The 17,572-nt window shown below is 42.9% G+C and overlaps 2 protein-coding genes and 1 long non-coding RNA gene across 6 annotated transcripts; 2 read left to right on the top strand and 1 right to left on the bottom strand.

The window, feature by feature from the left end:
* The first annotated feature begins 40 nt into the window (after window positions 1–40).
* On the top strand, window positions 41–10,786 carry ANG (angiogenin). The gene is made up of 2 exons (XM_033188732.1): window positions 41–614; window positions 10,143–10,786. The coding sequence occupies exons 1-2, from the start codon at window positions 336–338 to the stop codon at window positions 10,605–10,607; spliced, it is 744 nt and encodes a 247-aa protein (XP_033044623.1). The 5' UTR covers window positions 41–335; the 3' UTR covers window positions 10,608–10,786.
* On the top strand, window positions 282–17,280 carry RNASE4 (ribonuclease A family member 4). Of its 4 annotated transcripts, XM_033188735.1 has the most exons (4): window positions 479–614; window positions 14,753–14,858; window positions 15,148–15,247; window positions 16,260–17,280. In XM_033188735.1, exon 4 carries the CDS (start codon window positions 16,277–16,279, stop codon window positions 16,718–16,720), a length of 444 nt encoding a protein of 147 aa, XP_033044626.1. In that variant the 5' UTR covers window positions 479–614; window positions 14,753–14,858; window positions 15,148–15,247; window positions 16,260–16,276; the 3' UTR covers window positions 16,721–17,280. The 4 variants fall into 4 exon arrangements, with proteins under 4 accessions (XP_033044624.1, XP_033044626.1, XP_033044625.1 ...); XM_033188734.1 differs by lacking the exon at window positions 15,148–15,247; XM_033188733.1 differs by lacking the exons at window positions 14,753–14,858; window positions 15,148–15,247 and having other exon boundaries at window positions 282–614.
* Window positions 2,454–16,359, bottom strand: LOC117070081. The gene is made up of 2 exons (XR_004431762.1): window positions 16,227–16,359; window positions 2,454–2,644 (listed from the first exon to the last, which is right to left on the bottom strand). It is a non-coding gene; the product is annotated as an uncharacterized LOC117070081 (long non-coding RNA).
* Window positions 17,281–17,572: the final 292 nt, after the last annotated feature.

The raw sequence follows: 17,572 nt of genomic DNA, 5'->3' as shown, positions 1-17,572 counted from the left end.
TTAAATTTGAAATACAGACTGTCTCGTGTTGGGCTGTCCTGCTAAAGAAAGCAGCACCGAATAAGTACGTGGCAGATGGGGCTGCCGACCAGTGTTAAGACCGAGCTTCATGGGTTCCTGGACGCTCAGCCAGGCGTAGTCTCCTAAGGGCCGCCTGGCTCTTGGGAGCAGAAGCCAGTTTCCCGCCATCTGCTCTCCGTGGAGGCAGTGCGTTCGCGGCTGCTGCCCTTTGGGTTCCAGCTGAGGAAGGAGCGTGGATCCCAGACTTGTTCTTTGCCTGGGCTGCCCCTGCGGCCCCTGAGGCGGGGCTGCTGCGGCGCCAGCTCCAAGGGCGGATGCAGGCGGGAGAGGCCTCCTGGGAGAAGCAGGGCGCGGTCCCAGCTACGCAGAGGCTAGTATGCCGACCCTCCACTCCTCACCACGCCCCCATCTCCGTCCGTGTACACACACTCACGCAAGCACGCCACTCCACCCAGACGCAAAGCAGGATTCCAAAGAACAACTTGCGTTTTCTACGCACTCCCCATCGTCGTACTAGGGAGGAAGAAGCGGGTGAGAAACAAAACTTCTTTCTACCGTCCTGCCCGTTTCTGCCGACTTGTTCAGAGGCCGAGGTACGTTCACACTCCTGCTCCTCTTGCTCTTTGGTAGCTACATCAGGGGCGTTGTGGCCGGGGAGTCCTTTCCTAGTAGAAGCAGCTTGAGACTCCTCGGGGAGGCTTTTGCGGGACTGGTCTGGAGAGGGAGGAATCGGGAGGGAGGTGAAAGTCCAGTATTTGTATGAGTTAAGGACTTTACATTCCCACTCGGATTTTTACTTTGCGCAGCTGGGCAGAGATGCCAGCTTCTATTGATTAGTAGGCTTGGAGGGGGACCACAGAATCGCCGAACCTAAGGGAAGCCCTAGGAGGCCTGCACTTGCCCACAACTAAGAAAACTTTGCTTGTTATTCAGGTTAATCACCAGATTTTTGAAGCAGGCCTTAGTTTTTGCAAGCGTAACTAACATCTGGGGTCGGTATTTTCTGTTTACTCTCCTCTGCCTCCCCACCCTTAATCCACCCTCAACAAATATTGTGCAATTCTTAGAGACACTTGCCAACAGCCTCTTTCAAGCCTTCCTACTGGAAGGCTGGGATCCTCGGTTTTTTCGCTCTGAGACAGCACGTCAAATGCTAACAGCAGCACATGAGTAAAGCGCAACATCTTTATTAAAACAATTTCAGCACCACTCAGGGGGCTAAGGAAATCTCAGATGAGCCAAGATCCTCCCTCGTGACAGTAAGAATCTTATAATCAAGTAATAATGTAATCAATAGAAACCCAAGTGACATATTTATCTGCAGCACAGGACCACCTTCCCAGAAGCAGCCACAGGTATTCCAAGACTTACTTAACCACAGAGCCACTAACTAGTTTTGCAAGAGGATAGATTTGTTACATACGCTTCAATTCAAGCAATTCTTTTACTGATGACAAGCAGAGTAAAATATTTTTTGAATTTATGGTAATAGTCAGTGTAGGTTTCCTTTGAACAGCAACTTTCAGTGGCCCCTTTAAAGTTAATTTTGATTGTCTAGAAAGTACTAGTATGGCAAATAAAAGTTGTGTGGACCTGGCACGGTGGCTTATGCTTGTAATCCCAGCACTTTGGGAGGCCGAGGTGGGTGGATCATGAGATCAGGAGTTCGAGACCACCCTGGCCAAGACGGTGAAACCTCGCCTCTACTAAAAATACAAAAATTAGTCGGGCACGGTGGTGAGCGCCTGTAATCCCAGCTACTCGGGAGGCTGAGACAGGAGAATCCCTTGAACCTGGGAGGCGGAGGTTGCAGTGAGCCAAGATTGCGTCACTGCACTCTAGCCTGGGTGACAGAGCAAGACCCCATCTCAAAACAAAACAAAAGTTGTGTGGTGCATTGGAAAGCTTCTAGTCCCGCGAATGCCATGAGTTCCTTGGGCAATACATGTCTCTTTCTCTGTTCCTCAGTTGCCTCTTCTTTAATATGAGGGGTAGACAGACGGTCTCAGAGGCCCCTCCCACTATTGTTCTGTGACTGCAAGGAGTGGTGCGATGTTAGAAGCAGGACATGAGGCACTCTAGTAACGTGGAGACCAACTATAGTTTGGCAGAGAGGATGGAAAAAATCATTCCAGGAAAAGAGGAATGGCTTTAGCTATTGCTGACAGCAGATAATCAGTTTATAAGCAGGCAAGAGTAAGAGGTTTGTCAAGTTATTGTTGGAAGCATTTGTCACTGTGACTCAAAGTAGATGGATAAACAAGTGGACCAATGAAGGCTAGTGAAACCTTTCTTTAGGAATTTTTATTTAATCTGTATTTAAGCGGATTCTCTGTAATTCTCCGTAAACAGTTATTCCCAGAAGAATGCCATGAAATACTTGGGAAAGAGGGAATGGGAACAAAGCGTGAGTGGGCACAAAGCGCAGAGTTGGTTGAAAAGCAAATGTTTAATTTTTGTCTTTGTTTGGAAATACAGGCGTGTCAGCAGGACTTTGTCCCCACTGTCCTTCAGTCAGTAGTGTTGCCACTTCCTGGAGACGTGGTTCTTCTTTTCACACGGGCTTTTCCTTCTTTACCTGTTGCTTCCGTTATTGAATAAGTTTCATGCTTATAGACCTAAACTGTGAGAATAATAAAGAAATTTAGAAACTATTTAGTCCATTCTTCCCATCATCTAATTTTAGTCCTGAGACAGAATGAAACATATATACTCTGTATGAAGGAGGAAAGTGCTCCAACACTAGAGTCCTTGGAAACAGGACCTATGCATCCCGTGTCTGTGTGCAGGGACATTATTGGCTTGAGGGAGAGAGAGAAAAAAATCTCCAGGAAAGGGGAATGACTTTCAAGTTAAAGCTGTCTGAACATTTAAAAAATATATGAAGTTTTTTTGCAATTGGCAATTCCTTCATTGGTACTAAAATTACTGACAAAGATGTGATATTCCTTAATCATAGAATATAATTCCTTGTTGTATTTTAAAACACAAATGACTAAGTACCTAGATGCGTTCTATGAAATAGTAATTTTTCCCCCAAACCCGACTTTTTGTTTCAACAGAACTTCCTTGTGCCTAGTTTAAAAGAAAACCAAAAAACTGTCTTTTTGCATTGTGGGCAGATTGTGAGTCCTCCAAAGGTTGTCCAGTGAAGGCCCAGAGGCAGAGAAGGGACCTGACTATATTCGGAGGCTGCTGCTTGCCCCAGCCCAGCACTACTGCAGAACTCTAAAACCAGAGGCTACTCTGTTTGTGTGAGTTGGTGCTTGAATTGGAGCTTCAGGCCATAGGGCTGTGTGTATGCAGACACATATGGGTTGTATATTGTGGCAGAGTTCTGCTTTTCGGGACTCAGAGGTGGTGTTGCTTGAGCTGAGTCTGGAAAGACGGGTCAGTTTTCTCCTTGCTTACAAAGGGTTCGAAGTCTGACTCCACCATTCATCTGCTGTTTGTTCTTGGAGTTTCCTCATTAGCAGAGCATATTTACATAATGCCTACCTCACACAGTCCTGGTGCTGGTTGAATGTAGTCATGTATGTGAGAGCTTCACAAAATGGAAGACTGCACTGAATACTATAATTATTGTGATTTCAAGTGCATTTGTTTCACTAGCAGGCAGCCTGTCTTTCTTGACAGCTTCTCAAGTGCAGCCAGACTGAATACTTGCAGGTAGGTGGATGACAACAGAGGATTGAGGATTTTTAAAAAGATAACACTGTCCTAGATCCAACACCACTGTGAGCAAATGCTGGGGGTCTGTGAAACAGTTGGTACCCTGCTGCTGTCTGATATTGGTAACTATGAGATCTATAAAGTGATCCTGGTGACCTTTGGCCCACTGTTTTTACGCAAACAATGGATCTACAGCCCTGCTTTGATGGTGGAGATAAGCAATTTTGCAACTACATTACAAGGACTAGACAATTGAATGTTCAGGGTTAGTCTCTTGTGGACACGTAAAGATGGAAGAAGGCGAAACCCAGGAAACATGGCAAGCCTACTTTTAGGGGTTAGAAGCTGAGAGGTTGAGTGTAGGGGGAGAGGCAGTGTACTAATAGCTGTCACACAACCTTCTCTAGAAGTGCTTTCCTGGCTGTGTGAAATCGATGGAATAATGTGCTTAGCATCCATTCATGAAACCAAATGATGTGATATGATAAATGATAAATAGAAATTACAGTGGAAAAGCATCTTACTGGAAGACCATATCTTACTCTGTGACATCTTCCAAGGCAGTTCTTGGAGTTGGCCCAGGGAGATCAGAGATGCTACCTTATGGATTCAGATTATTATGTGTGAATAGTGAAACCTCAGTCCTGCCATGGACAAGAGTAAGCACCACAGACAGCAGAAAAAGGTAACTTTTGGACAGAAGGCCATGTTTCTCAAACTTTGTCTTCCAGAACAAATTTCCAATCCATTCAGGTGGGTTAATATCTAACCCAATTATGCCCAGCGAAAAGGTGAATGACCCTCCTTGTTTGTTCAAGAGCAGTGTCCTTGGTTTTCATGTCCCTGCCAGGATTGGGGGTCCTTAGCTCTATTCTTTCCACCCCCTTATTAGAACACTATATAATCAGAACCTGGAGAGGCCTCCAGGTTCACACAGCCAGAACCCATCTCCAGGAACAAACAGCTGGAACCATCTCCCATTGAAGAGAAACTGCCAGGTTTTTTAAGATTCTTACTCCTGGGTAATCTGTTGTTCTATTGGTTTTATATTATTATTTCTAGTCATCCATCCATTTTAATGAAGCCATTTTCCTCCCTTTAAAGCCTCTGGGCTCAAGCTCATGAATTAAAAAGGAAATTGATCAGATTCTAAAGTTTAAAACGAAAACAGTTTTCCTTTGGGATGGCCTATATGTGGATAAAGAGAAATTGGTGAGACTGGAAGCAAGTGGAAGTTTAGGAGGGATTTCTAAATTGTGATAAAATCCCCAAAGGCTTGGGGGAGCCATTTGCCGAAGGGCATCGGGAGTCCTCCCACGTCGTCCACCCCTGTTACAGGCATTACACGTGGCTTAACAAGGAAAGAAACAGAAAGTATGTTTTTAGCATTCTTTCCTTCTAACCTTCCCTGCTAATTTCTTTTCTTAGAAAAGTTTTGGATGCTCTTTGAAAACAAAGTGAGACACATCCCAAGATCAAAGGAAGGGAAGAAGGAAGGAAAAGCGATAAAGGGATGAATATGCCTTGGGTGTTAGGCTCTCACTTTGGGGGATTTTGCCCTAGGATATATAAAAGTGTGAAGCCACATTGATGAAAATGATAACTATAGTTACTCATCATAGACTGTCAAATTAACTCACTGGTATGTAAAATTTGATGAACCTCTTGAATACTGAACATTGCCTGTGGAGAGAGGGAGACAATATTAATCCTTGTGAAAACTAACAGATTCATTTGATACAGAAGATAAAGATACTCTAAGGAACAGATGGGGCCAGGTGTGGTGGCTCACACCTGTAATCCCCACACTTTGGGAAGCTGAGGTAGGCAGATCACCTGAGGTCAGGAGTTCGTGACCAGCCTGGCCGACATGGTGGAAACCCCCTCTATACTAAATATACAAAAGTAGCCGAGCGTGGTGGCAGCCACCTGTAATCCCAGCTACTCGGGAGACTGAGGCAGGAGAATTGCCTGAACCAGGGAGGTGGAGGTTGCAGTGAACTGAGATAGCACCACTGCACTCTAGCCTGGGCGATAGAACAAGACTCCATCTCAAAAAAAAAAAAAAGAAAAAACGAAAAAGAAAGAAAAGAAAAAAGAACAGAGAACAGCTGGGACTAATTCCACTGACAAAAAGCTAACAGACAGTTACGTGTTTGGGTATAGAAGGATATGTCTATAGGACTTTTGCCACCAGATGTGAGGCTCTGCACCCTTGGCTTAGGCAGATTCACTTTTACACCACAAATAATATGTCTCTTACTGGTTTTCTCCCAATTCCATTTTACCTTGCTTTTTGAGAAATTTAGAGTTGAATATATTGAGAAAGTTTTGAGTGAGGGAGCAGATGTTAGATATTGGTGGTTTTGGTGTACGCTTGCTGAGATTTGGCTCCTGGATGTCTTAGGGAATCAAGATTACAGTAAGCCCGGGCAAACCTTAGCTGACTTGTTACAAAATGAATGTGCATATTCTGCAAATCAGAAGCAAAGATACCCTTTTACCTCTGCAGACTGGGATGTGAGGGCCTTCATACTAAAAAAACAAGTGGCTTTTTAGGACGCAAAGCCCCCGTGTAGTCCAGTGCTTTACCTAGAGGTGTTATGGGAGCTTGGCTTACACATTGAGCCTTATGGGATGATGCATCTTAATGAGATTGGGCCACAGGTCACCCTGTCAGCTACTTGTTTCAGTTGGTGCCTTGTGCCCCCAACTAAACTTACACAAAATTTGTCTTTGTAACTGAAGGTCACTGGACTTTTGCTATTGAAACTAGCAAAGTCTCTATTATGCTTAATAAGAACCATGAAACTTCAGATTTTTAGAGCTAGCAACTCTCTTATTTTCTTGATGAACAGGCCTGGAGAGAAAAATGAAGTCAATTATTTAAAAACTATTAAGGGGTATAATAAGGCAAGCATGTTGATTCAAGGTGAATAATATGAGTTCTGTAGGATATACACCAGTAAGAAACACTAACAAGTAAATAGTCCATTGTTCATCCAGGATCACATGGGTAATGGCATGCTTGGAAATGGCACCCATGAAACCTGACAACGGGTCGATCTTTATTTTGTGATATCCTTATGGGTAGATCCTGAGCTTTGTGGCTTTTACTTTGGCACTTACATCTGGTGAGGTGTCCTTGGTCTTAATATCTAATGCAGAGAGAGTTTGGACAGAGATTCTAAACAGGCTCATCAGCTCATATTCGCTTCTGGGAACAGCAGTATCCCCACCAGTTATACAGCATTGTCACCTCTTCCCAGTCCGGTCTTTCCTAGAGAGGACATTAGTAACATTCCTATCCACCACTGCCACCTAATGACTCTTTTAGGTACTGGCAGCTCTGGTTCTGCTCCCTGATTTTTTGAATTCTGAGATTCTGGCAACCAGGCAGGGGGATGTTGACTATGTAAGAGAGACTTTTGACATTAGAAGTCAGTATTTGTTCATTACAGAGCAAGAGACTTAATTGATTGCAAATCAATAAAACTTTGATAAGATCTTCCAAAAAGCTAGAAACAGGAAACACACACAGGAGACTGCAAAGCATGATGTAAATGTAAAGAACTTGGGAAGTGGGTGGCTTGGCAGCCAGCAGCTATATTGGAGCAACTGCATGAGTGAATACTTGTTACTCCTTTAGAGCTGGCTCTCCATTCTGCAATCATGTACCTCTTTCTTGATAAACTCCCAAGAACACACTTTCAGCATGGAATTTCAGACTTTTAGAGATAGCAACTCGTCTTAAGTATAGACAAATGTCAGTGCACACAAATTTGATACACTGCTGAAGAATACCAAATTATATGCTAAGGAATTTTTCATTCCACAATAATGAAGTAAATAGCAGCTGGAAATGTTTGCATTAAGTTCATAGATTATAATTTGTAATGGAATCAACACCAAATGCAAATTAGAAAGAGAGCCCACTTTGCTCACCCCACATGTCTTCCCATGTAACCGTAGAACACTGGAGTCCTGTGTCTTCCTAGATCCACAGTCTTGCTCTCAGAACAGGCTAGCCACAGCACAGGCCTAGTGCTAGGACCCATGGCCTTTTTAAGCTCAGACTCCCTTCTGTGGACAGCAATATCCCCACAACTTGTACAACATTGGTGCTTCCTGCAAAGGCTACAGAACTATTCGATATGAAGATGTTCATTGACTTACACACAAGAGAAGCACCAAATAAAAAATTAATTATTAATTTAGTGTCTATGAAAATGTACCATTTATTTTTACGTTTAGGGGTCATAAGAATTGTATTACATTTAAGAATGTAATGCAATTTGAAAATCAGATTTTTCTCCCTTTGTGAGAATTTCTCAGTATGTGTGATGACTACCAAGAAATCATAGCCAGTCATAAATTCAGTGAGTTACTCATAAACGAACAATTTGAAAAGCAAAGTTCCAAAAATCAGGTAAAATTTTACAGTGAAAAGTTATTTTTGTTGTCAAATATAGGGGCATTCACATATATTAGATATAATGTGGGTTAGATCTGTAATGATTTTTAAAGGCTCTGAATAGTCTTTAAAATTTTCTCCAGAAAACTAAAGGTATAGTCAGAAACTACTTGTCGCACATACCAAATACTTTTCAATTCTCTAATCTTCAACTTTCATAAGCAATAGAATCTTAAAAGTTCATAAGAAATTTGCTTTCTATTTTGTTATAATTCATATTTGTTTAGTTCTATTTTCAATGATCAGTCATTGAGTTAAAATTATGCTCCAGGAAGAGGCACCGTATTTACCTAAAGCACCTACCTAAAGGTGTGTTGAGTGTCTGTGATGCACCATTCCTGGGACGTGTGTGTTCTAGAGTTTGAGAGGGACAGCTCTTGAGACGTGATGGCAGGAATCCTCTTTTTCTCTTCTTTTGAGGAAGATGTTAAGAAATCATTAGAGCAAACTGTAAGGCCTTTGATTTGATAAAAAAAAAAAAGTCTAAGGCATTTTTTTTACCACATAGTAGCACCTTTTGCCTGTTGTGTAACAGCGTATGTACATATGCAGGAGAAACTAGAAAATATTCTCTAGAATAATCTCAATTGCTTCCAATGTGAGAAGCTCCTAAGAATAACCTCATATTCCTCTTTCTACTCTGTAAGGGTTGGTTCCAGACCCATCTTCCAAACATCAAATCTCTTCTTCCATGCTCCTCCCTCTTTTTTTCTAAATGGTACAGAACAAATTCACCTTTGGCCATGAACCACCTACTTCTTGGGGAAGTAGGTCTGCTTCCCTTCAACTCAGGATACAACTGCTTTCAACTGCTTTCTTCACATTAGCTAAGTAATTAGCTAAACAATTTTATGGTTGATCCTTCTCTGGGCTCAGGGTTCCCTAAAACAGAGGTCCCCAAATGCCGGTCTGTGGCCTGTCCGCCTGAGCTCCGCCTCCTGTCAGATCAGCAGGCAGCATTAGATTCTCACAGGAGCCGGACCCTCCTATTGTGAACTGCGCATGTGCGGGATCCAGATTGTGTACTCTTTATGAGAATCTAAATAACTAATGCTTGATAATCGGAGCCAGAACAATTTCATCCTGAAACCATCCCCACCCATCCATGGAAATACCGTCTTCCACCAAAATGATCCCTGGTGCCAAAAGTGTTAGAGACCACTCCTCTAAAACTCTCTCTTCTTAGCTCTCACCTCCTGTATTACTGTCTCATCTCAGTACATTGAAGCCCCCATCCTTTCCCCATGGATGCCTCATTTCCTATTAGGGAGGCATTTGATATGTCTTTTTTTTTTGACAGAGTCTCCCTCTGTCGCCCAGGCTGGAGTGCAATGGCGCGATCTCACTCACTGCAAGCTCTACCTCCCGGGTTCACGCCAGTCTCCTGCCTCAGCCTCCCAGGTAGCTGGGACTACAGGCGCCCGCCACCACGCCCGGTTAATTTTTTGTATTTTTAGTAGAGATGGGGTTTCACTGTGTTAGCCAGGATGGTCTCGATCTCCTGACCTCGTGATCCGCCCGTCTCGGCCTCCCAAAGTGCTGGGATTACAGGCCTGAGCCACCGCGCCCGTCCGTCATTTGGTATGTCTTAATGTGCCTCAGGACCTAGTACAGTCCCTGGTACCCAGTAGGGACCTATGTAATGTTCGTTATTCAATTAATTAATAAATGAATTAAAGAGTGAGAGTGAATTTTGTAATGTAATGACTGATAGAGAAATAGTCAGAGATTCTAAGGGATAAGAAAGAATGGTTGAAGCTAGAGGTCATGCTCAGGAAACTATTAAATAGACATTCCAGAGGAATGGATTGACAAGAGGTGTGAGGTTAATGAGAAAGGGAAAATATAATATATAATTTGGTGGCAGAAAAGATCTGATTCATGATGCCGTGTCAGAGATGAAAGCTCCTGTCCTTTTCGCCTGATTTGGTGATGCTGTTCTTGCATCTACCATTCCTCCTTTTGCCCTTGGCAGGAGCCTGTGTTAGAAGAGATGGTGATGCGCCTGGGCCTTTTCTTGTTGGTCTTCATGCTGGGTCTGGGTCTGGGTCTGACCCCACCCACCCTGGCTCAGGATAACTCCAGGTACAGAGACTTCCTGACCAAGCACTATGATGCCACACCACAGGGCCGGAATGACAGATACTGTGAAAGCATGATGAGGAGACGGGGCCTGACCTCACCCTGCAAAGACATCAACACCTTTATTCATGGCAACAGTCGCCACATCAAGGCCATCTGTGGAGATGAGAATGGAAACCCTTACAGAGAAAACCTAAGAATAAGCAAGTCTCCTTTCCAGGTCACCACTTGCAACCTACGTGGAGGATCCCCCCGGCCTCCATGCCGGTACCGAGCCACAGCAGGGTTCAGAAACATTGTTGTTGCTTGTGAAAATGACCTGCCTGTCCACTTGGATCAGTCAATTTTCCATCCGTAACCAGCGGGCCACTGGTCAAGTGCTGGCTCTGCTGCCCTTGCCTTACATTTCCCCTCTGCACCCTAAAACAGTGTGGCAACATGCATTGCCAAGGGCCCAAAGAAAGAGCTACCTGGACCTTTTGTTTTCTGTCTGACAACATGTTTAATAAATAAAAATGTGGCTGATATCAGTAAGAATCAGAGTCTTCTCACTGATTCTGGGCATATTGATCTTTCCCCCATTTTCTCTACTTGGTTGCTCCCTGAGAGGACTGCATAGGATAGAAATGCCTTTTTCTTTTCTTTTCTTTTCTTTTCTTTTTTTTTTTTGAGATGGAGTCTCACTCTGTTGCCAGGCTTGAGTGCAATGGCACAATCTTGGCTCACCACAACCTCTGCCTCCTGGGTTCAAGTGATTCTCCTGCCTCAGCCTCCCAAATAGCTGGGATTACAGGCATGTACCACCATACCTGGCTAATTTTTGTGTTCTTAATAGAGACAGGGTTTCACCATTTTGGCCAGGTTGATCTTGAACTCCTGACCTCAGGCAATCCACCCACCTTGGCCTCCCAAAGTGCTGGGATTACAGGCATGAGCCTCCGAGCCTGGCCACTTTTACCTTATCAGTCAGTTTTTTACAAGTCATTAGGGAGGTAGATTTTACTTCTCTGTGAGGGAAAGAATGGTTAAGTTGATCTACAGAGATGGAAAAATTCCAGGGCTCATAGCCACTAAGCAGAATTTTTAAGAGAGGCAAATTGTTTTTTTCTGTCAGATAATAAGCTAATATTACTTCTACAAATATGAGACCTTCAGGAGGAGTTTCCAAGGACCAAGTACCAACATACCAACAGATTATTATAGTTTCTGTCTCTCTGTTACACACACACACACACACACACACACACACACACAGATATGTAATCCAGCACGAATACCAAAATTCATTCGGGGTAGCCACCTTTTTGTCTTAAGCGAGAGATAGTTTTGATGTTTGAATGGAATGCTCCCAGGATATTCTCTTGTCATGGTTATTTTATATAAAATTCAAAAACCAATTACATTATTTACTCTGTAATCTTTTACTTAATCAGCTAATGTCTGGCAAGTGTGATGTTTTGGGGAGGTTACAGAAAGATTCCGGCCGGGCGCTGTGGCTCACACCTGTAATCCCAGCACTTTGGGAAGCTGAGGCAGGCAGATCCCGAGGTCAAGAGATCAAGACCATCCTGGACAATATGGTGAAACCTTGTCTCCACTAAAAATGTAAAAATTAGCTGGGCCCTGGTGGCATGAACCTATAGTCCCAGCTACTCGGGAGGCTGAGGCAGGAGAATCCCTTGAACCCGGGAGGCAGAGGTTGCAGTGAGCCGAGATCACGCCACCGCACTCCAGCCAGGGCGACAGAGCGAGACTCCATCTCAAAAAAAAGGAAAGATTCCCAGTTTATCTCTTATTCTTCCTCAAGATTTGTTTTTAAGTAAACATAACTTAGGTTAACACTCTCTTTGTAAAATACACTGTTCAATCTACAGACTCAGTAGTCAGCTTCTTGTTACCTGATTTCTGTTAACAGGTACCTGGATATGTTATTTAGAAAGTGGTTGCCAATAAATTAGTTATAAATCACCAGTTTCACTGCCTTGTGAACACATAATTATTGTGGTCTCAGTATTCCCTATGGTGGCTTCTCCTACTCCTGGTATTGCCCTGAAATGGGCCAAAAGTCCTGGCTCCCCAATGCTCAGGTTATAGAACGCTGTCCAGGTACCACCTAGGAGAGCCCAGCCTCACTGAAAGTATTCAAATTTAGGAATGGGTTTGAGAAGTAGGTTGCTGGTGTGTGCTCAGCACAGGAATCTCTCTTCCTTCGGTTAGTCTATTTCAAAACTGAAAACACTGTCATTCCTTAAGAAAACAGGAAAAAGTATTCCAAACCTCTCTTACTGGAAAATCTGCCATATTACCAAATCTCAAAAACTCTCAGGAAATGAGAAAGTCCCAGTTTCTGGTAAACTGTTTGGGCCCTTTTCTTAAGTTCTCCAACCAGTGCTATTTTCTTGAGGTGAGGCAAAGATCATTGCTCCCACTCAAGGCTTTGATAGGGCAAGTCAAAGGGATGGACCATTATTATATTGATCACATCATAAGCTGTGAAAACTCACATCTTCTCCAAACATCAGCTTGGAGCATTATCATCGCATCGTTTGCTCTGGTGTTAAGGGAAATGGCTGTTTCACAGGAAATCACATGGCAGGGGGATGGGGGTGTTTCCTGACCTGCCGATGGTACTGGCAGCTGGGCAAGCATTCCTAGTCCTTTTTGGTCTGGGCCTCTTGTTCTATCATAACCACAAGCTGTTTAAAATAAAATGTCAAATCACAGGCAGATCATTTTGTCCTGAGTGAATCATTTGAAGAATTGAAGTCCTGGTCAGCTGTGATTGTTGGCTTTGCAAGGAAAAAGAAGAAACACTCCAAAATGCTAAGTCCTTTGAAGAATAGTGACATGCAAGGAAGAAAATTCCATGCAATTTGGAGAGGAAAAATTTTTCTAGGGATCTAGTAGCTGAGATATTTTATAGTTTAGAAACAGACTTCCAATATCATGAGACTACAGTTAGCTCTACGAAATAAAGAGGAGTCAATAATATATGCAACTCTGTAGTCATTCATTATTTTATCCAGATTGACAGAAGCAGAGGAAACCAAAAAAATGGAAGTGGTAAAAAAAAAAAAAAAAAAAAGGCAGTAATTGCCAACATTTACTGAGCATTTACTATGTGCTAGGCCTTGTTATAGGCACTTAGATTGATTTTGTTTTCATAACATCCCTAAGAGGTAGGTATGCTTATTTTGCTTATGAGGGAATCTGCTGAGAGAGGTTAAGTAATTTTCTCATGGTCACAGCCTCAGTCTTTTAGACCACAGTGTCAAAAGAAGTTCTTTCTTTTTTTTTTTTTTTTTTGAGACGGAGTCTTGCTCTGTCGCCCAGGCTGGAGTGCAGTGGCTGGATCTCAGCTCACTGCAAGCTCCGCCTCCCGGGTTCCCCCCATTCTCCTGCCTCAGCCTCCCGAGTAGCTGGGACTATAGGCGCCCGCCACCTCGCCCGGCTAGTTTTTTTGTATTTTTTAGTAGAGACGGAGTGTCACCGGGTTAGCCAGGATGGTCTCGATCTCCTGACCTCGTGATCCGCCCGTCTCGGCCTCCCAAAGTGCTGGGATTACAGGCTTGAGCCACCGCGCCCGGCCTCAAAAGAAGTTCTTACTGTTAGTCAGGGTGGTGCAATGGAGAAAGTGTTTGGGGAAAATCCTGGCCCAAAAGTATGTGTTGGGATGACATGGAGATCATTCAACTTTCTCTTATAGCTACAGCTTTGAGATACACCCATTGGTGTCCACACTGGCCTGCTGTCTTCAAATATTTCTCTATGTCTTCTTTACTTGGTTAGTGTAGAAAAGCTGACATCCTAGGTCTGCTCTCGCATGAATAGGTGAGGTTTTCTCTGTAGCCAGTTATCTTGCTAAACCATATTTTTGGTCACAAAGAATCAGGATAAGAGAAAGTAGATGAAACTATGGAAACTCCAGGTGCCACCGGAAAAGCAAGCCAAAGTATATTGATCTGCTGAAGCTATAATCCAAGTACTAAGTATACCTTCAGAAGTTGTATGCATTGTTCTTGAGGCAAAAAAGAAATCAAACATCTGCCCTTCCTCCCACAACCTCTTTACTTCCTTCTCTTCCTAACACCGTATCTCACATCTACAGCTGTGGGCATACAAATATGACATACAGCTTTATATCTTTATGCAGAAAGGCAAAAGGTGGCTATGGATAAAGGAGGTGGCATTTAAAAGAACAATATCCATGTTTGATACTGCTTTCATTATCAGTAATCAAAAGGTAGGCTTTCAGCAGAACAAAGTAAGGTATAGGTCCCTTGGAAGCCATTTCAGTCATTCACACAGTGTGATCCACCATTATGAAGCAGAATTTGAAATCAAAAGACAATAGTGCCCATATACATCAAACTAGGAGTTCAACTGGGGTCAGTCCTTGGACTGCCCATGTAGAGTTGGGCTGCCTGACTCTCAAAACATTGCCCTTGCTAATTTGGGTTGCTCACTTCCTGTTGAATCGGGGATGATTTTTCTTTGCTGTAGTAAATCGACCCTGCTTCACCTGCTTCACTGCAAGAGTCAAGCCGATTCACAATTCATGTCAATTCCAGGAGCCACGGCCAGATGGCAGCATCTGGCTAGTCAGTTGGTGAGTGATTCCGCCTCCCATCTTGATTAAACTCTGCGGCTGGGAAGTAGCAATTCTGAGCATATATAGAGTCTTTGATATCATGAATATTTGGGGCATGGGATGAGAGAGGCAGTAGAGGATAGTGGAAAAAGCACAGGGTATAGACTGAGATAGGCCTGGATTGCTTTCTTTAATCTGTCAACGAAAGCAACGAATGTTCGGAAACTACATGGCAATGCTTTTTTTGTTGGTGCTCTGGATTTTTTCTTAATGCTATAAAATATATGCTTATTTTTCACGGCAACAGGTGACAACACAATGATGCTGCAACTAGAGAAGACAGACAGCTACCAGCAACTATTGACAAGACAGGAGGAACATCAAGAATAGATGCAAGACAAAGCAATGTATCTCCAGGGCCTAGATTTTTTAGGTTATGCATAGAAACAGCAAGGAGAAGAAGACACAATCCAAGTTGTCTTTTGAGGATATTGTGCTGTTTAAATTTATTTTTTAAACATTTCTTAGCTTTTCTTATTAGTCAATTTCATAAGCCTGGGAAACACCTTTACTCTATCCATTTAATTGCATTTGTTCATTAGCTCACTGATTTCACTTACTAGTTCATTCAAACAGTAGCTATTATCAACTGTCTTCTAAGTACTGTATCTGGGTACTTACTTTTTTTTTTTAATAGAATTAAAAGGATTTCCAAAAGGACCTGATTTTACATTAGAATTAGAATAATACATTTTAGATTAATGTATAACATATATTATTCTGGAATTAGAATAATATATTTTAAATCACATTAGAATAATAGCCACATGATAAAAAGAAAAGAAAAATAATAAAATTAATGACAATAAGAACAGTCATGAGAGGAAAGGCAAAGCCTAAATATTCCTCTGCCCTCTTCCTCCACCTAGATTCCCAGATGTAAGGTATTAAAAGTAGTTTATAAACTTTCGTTGACATATCCTGAGTCTATCCAAACTGTCGGGAATTGGAGCCTCCCGGGAACCAAACACTCCCCAAAGATCATACATATATGGAATTCCCCCAAGAGATACACAACTGCAGTTTCATGTAGGTTCACTTGTTCTCTCTTTTTATACTCTGACCACACAAGCCTGGCAGCCACGCAGTCAGTCCCTGCCCTGTGTCATTGTACTGGCTACAGCAACTTCTCTCTGTAAATGAGAAAGGTCTTGCTTTCAGAAAAGATCATGTTTGCAAACTACTCACTCTTGGGGAAGCGGGGGTGGGAAAAGTAGCAGAGATGAGTGGGGAGATGGTGCATATAAGAAGGAGGAAAGAGGAGACTGTGGAGTCAGGATGCCAGCTTGCTATTCTCAACACCTTTTTCCAGTGCCCAGTTCTTACCTTGTTTCTCCTGCCCCTTGCTTTCTTTTCTAGGCATCTCTAAGGTACTGATGGCTCTGCAGAGGACCCATTCGTTGCTTCTGCTTTTGCTGCTGACCCTGCTGGGGCTGGGGCTGGTCCAGCCCTCCTATGGCCAGAATGGCATGTACCAGCGATTCCTGAGGCAACATGTGCACCCTGAGGAGACAGGTGGCAATGATCGCTACTGCAACATGATGATGCAAAGACGGAAGATGACTTTGTATCACTGCAAGCGCTTCAACACCTTCATCCATGAAGATATCTGGAACATTCGTAGTATCTGCAGCACCACCAATATCCAATGCAAGAACGGCAAGATGAACTGCCATGAGGGTGTAGTGAAGGTCACAGACTGCAGGGATACAGGAAGTTCCAAGGCACCCAACTGCAGATACCGGGCCATGGCGAGCACTAGACGTGTTGTCATTGCCTGCGAGGGTAACCCACAGGTGCCTGTGCACTTTGACGGTTAGATGCCACCCTGCAGGGATTATCACAAGTGGTTGACCTTACACCTACTCCTTAAATAGCAGTGAGTAATGCATTTGAGCTGTCCCAGGCTCTGTCTCCTCAGCTCATTTCTTATTCTTTTTCTCTGTATAACTCATTCTATTACATACATTGCACCAAAGAGAAATGGAGACATAAACCTATAATGAATGAGGCTGGGCTTTTCTGTAATAAGCTTCCTTTTATAATACTGGTCAGCTTAGCTCTCTCAGATCCTATCCTGTGGAATTGTTATTATGTGTATTTATGTAGTATTTCAAACATTTCAAAATGCTTTCATCTATGTTTATCACATTTTAATACCACAGCACTTATAATGATGTCATTACATATAGAAGCTCAAAGTTAAGGGATTTGCTGAAGACTGTAAAATTAATGGAAGAATTGAGACAAAAATCCAGTGCAGCTGGCCACTTATTCAAGGCTTTTTCTACTTCATCACAAGGAATGTTTTGAAAGTCTCTGGTTTTTTTTATCCTTAAAATTCACCTGTCCGGGGAGGCATTAAAAATTTGGAAATGTATGCCAGCAAAATGTGAGCTCTGTATTTTTTGGCATTGTTATGTTTGAGTTGAATAAGATTAAGAAAATGATATTGGGAATTTTCTTTTTCCTGAACCTTTGAATCACCTTAGTAAGTCAAAGTATTAAAAAAAGTACTAAATCATTAAGATTCATGTGCTATGGCCGGGCGCGGTGGCTCAAGCCTGTAATCCCAGCACTTTGGGAGGCCGAGACGGGTGGATCACGAGGTCAGGAGATCGAGACCATCCTGGCTAACACGGTGAAACCCCGTCTCTACTAAAAAATACAAA

This window comes from Trachypithecus francoisi, unplaced genomic scaffold (assembly GCF_009764315.1).
Source record: "Trachypithecus francoisi isolate TF-2019V2 unplaced genomic scaffold, Tfra_2.0 Lachesis_group3, whole genome shotgun sequence".
Lineage (NCBI taxonomy): Eukaryota > Metazoa > Chordata > Mammalia > Primates > Cercopithecidae > Trachypithecus > Trachypithecus francoisi.
Note: the sequence above shows the minus strand (reverse complement) of the source record. Positions and strands in the feature narration are given on the sequence as shown.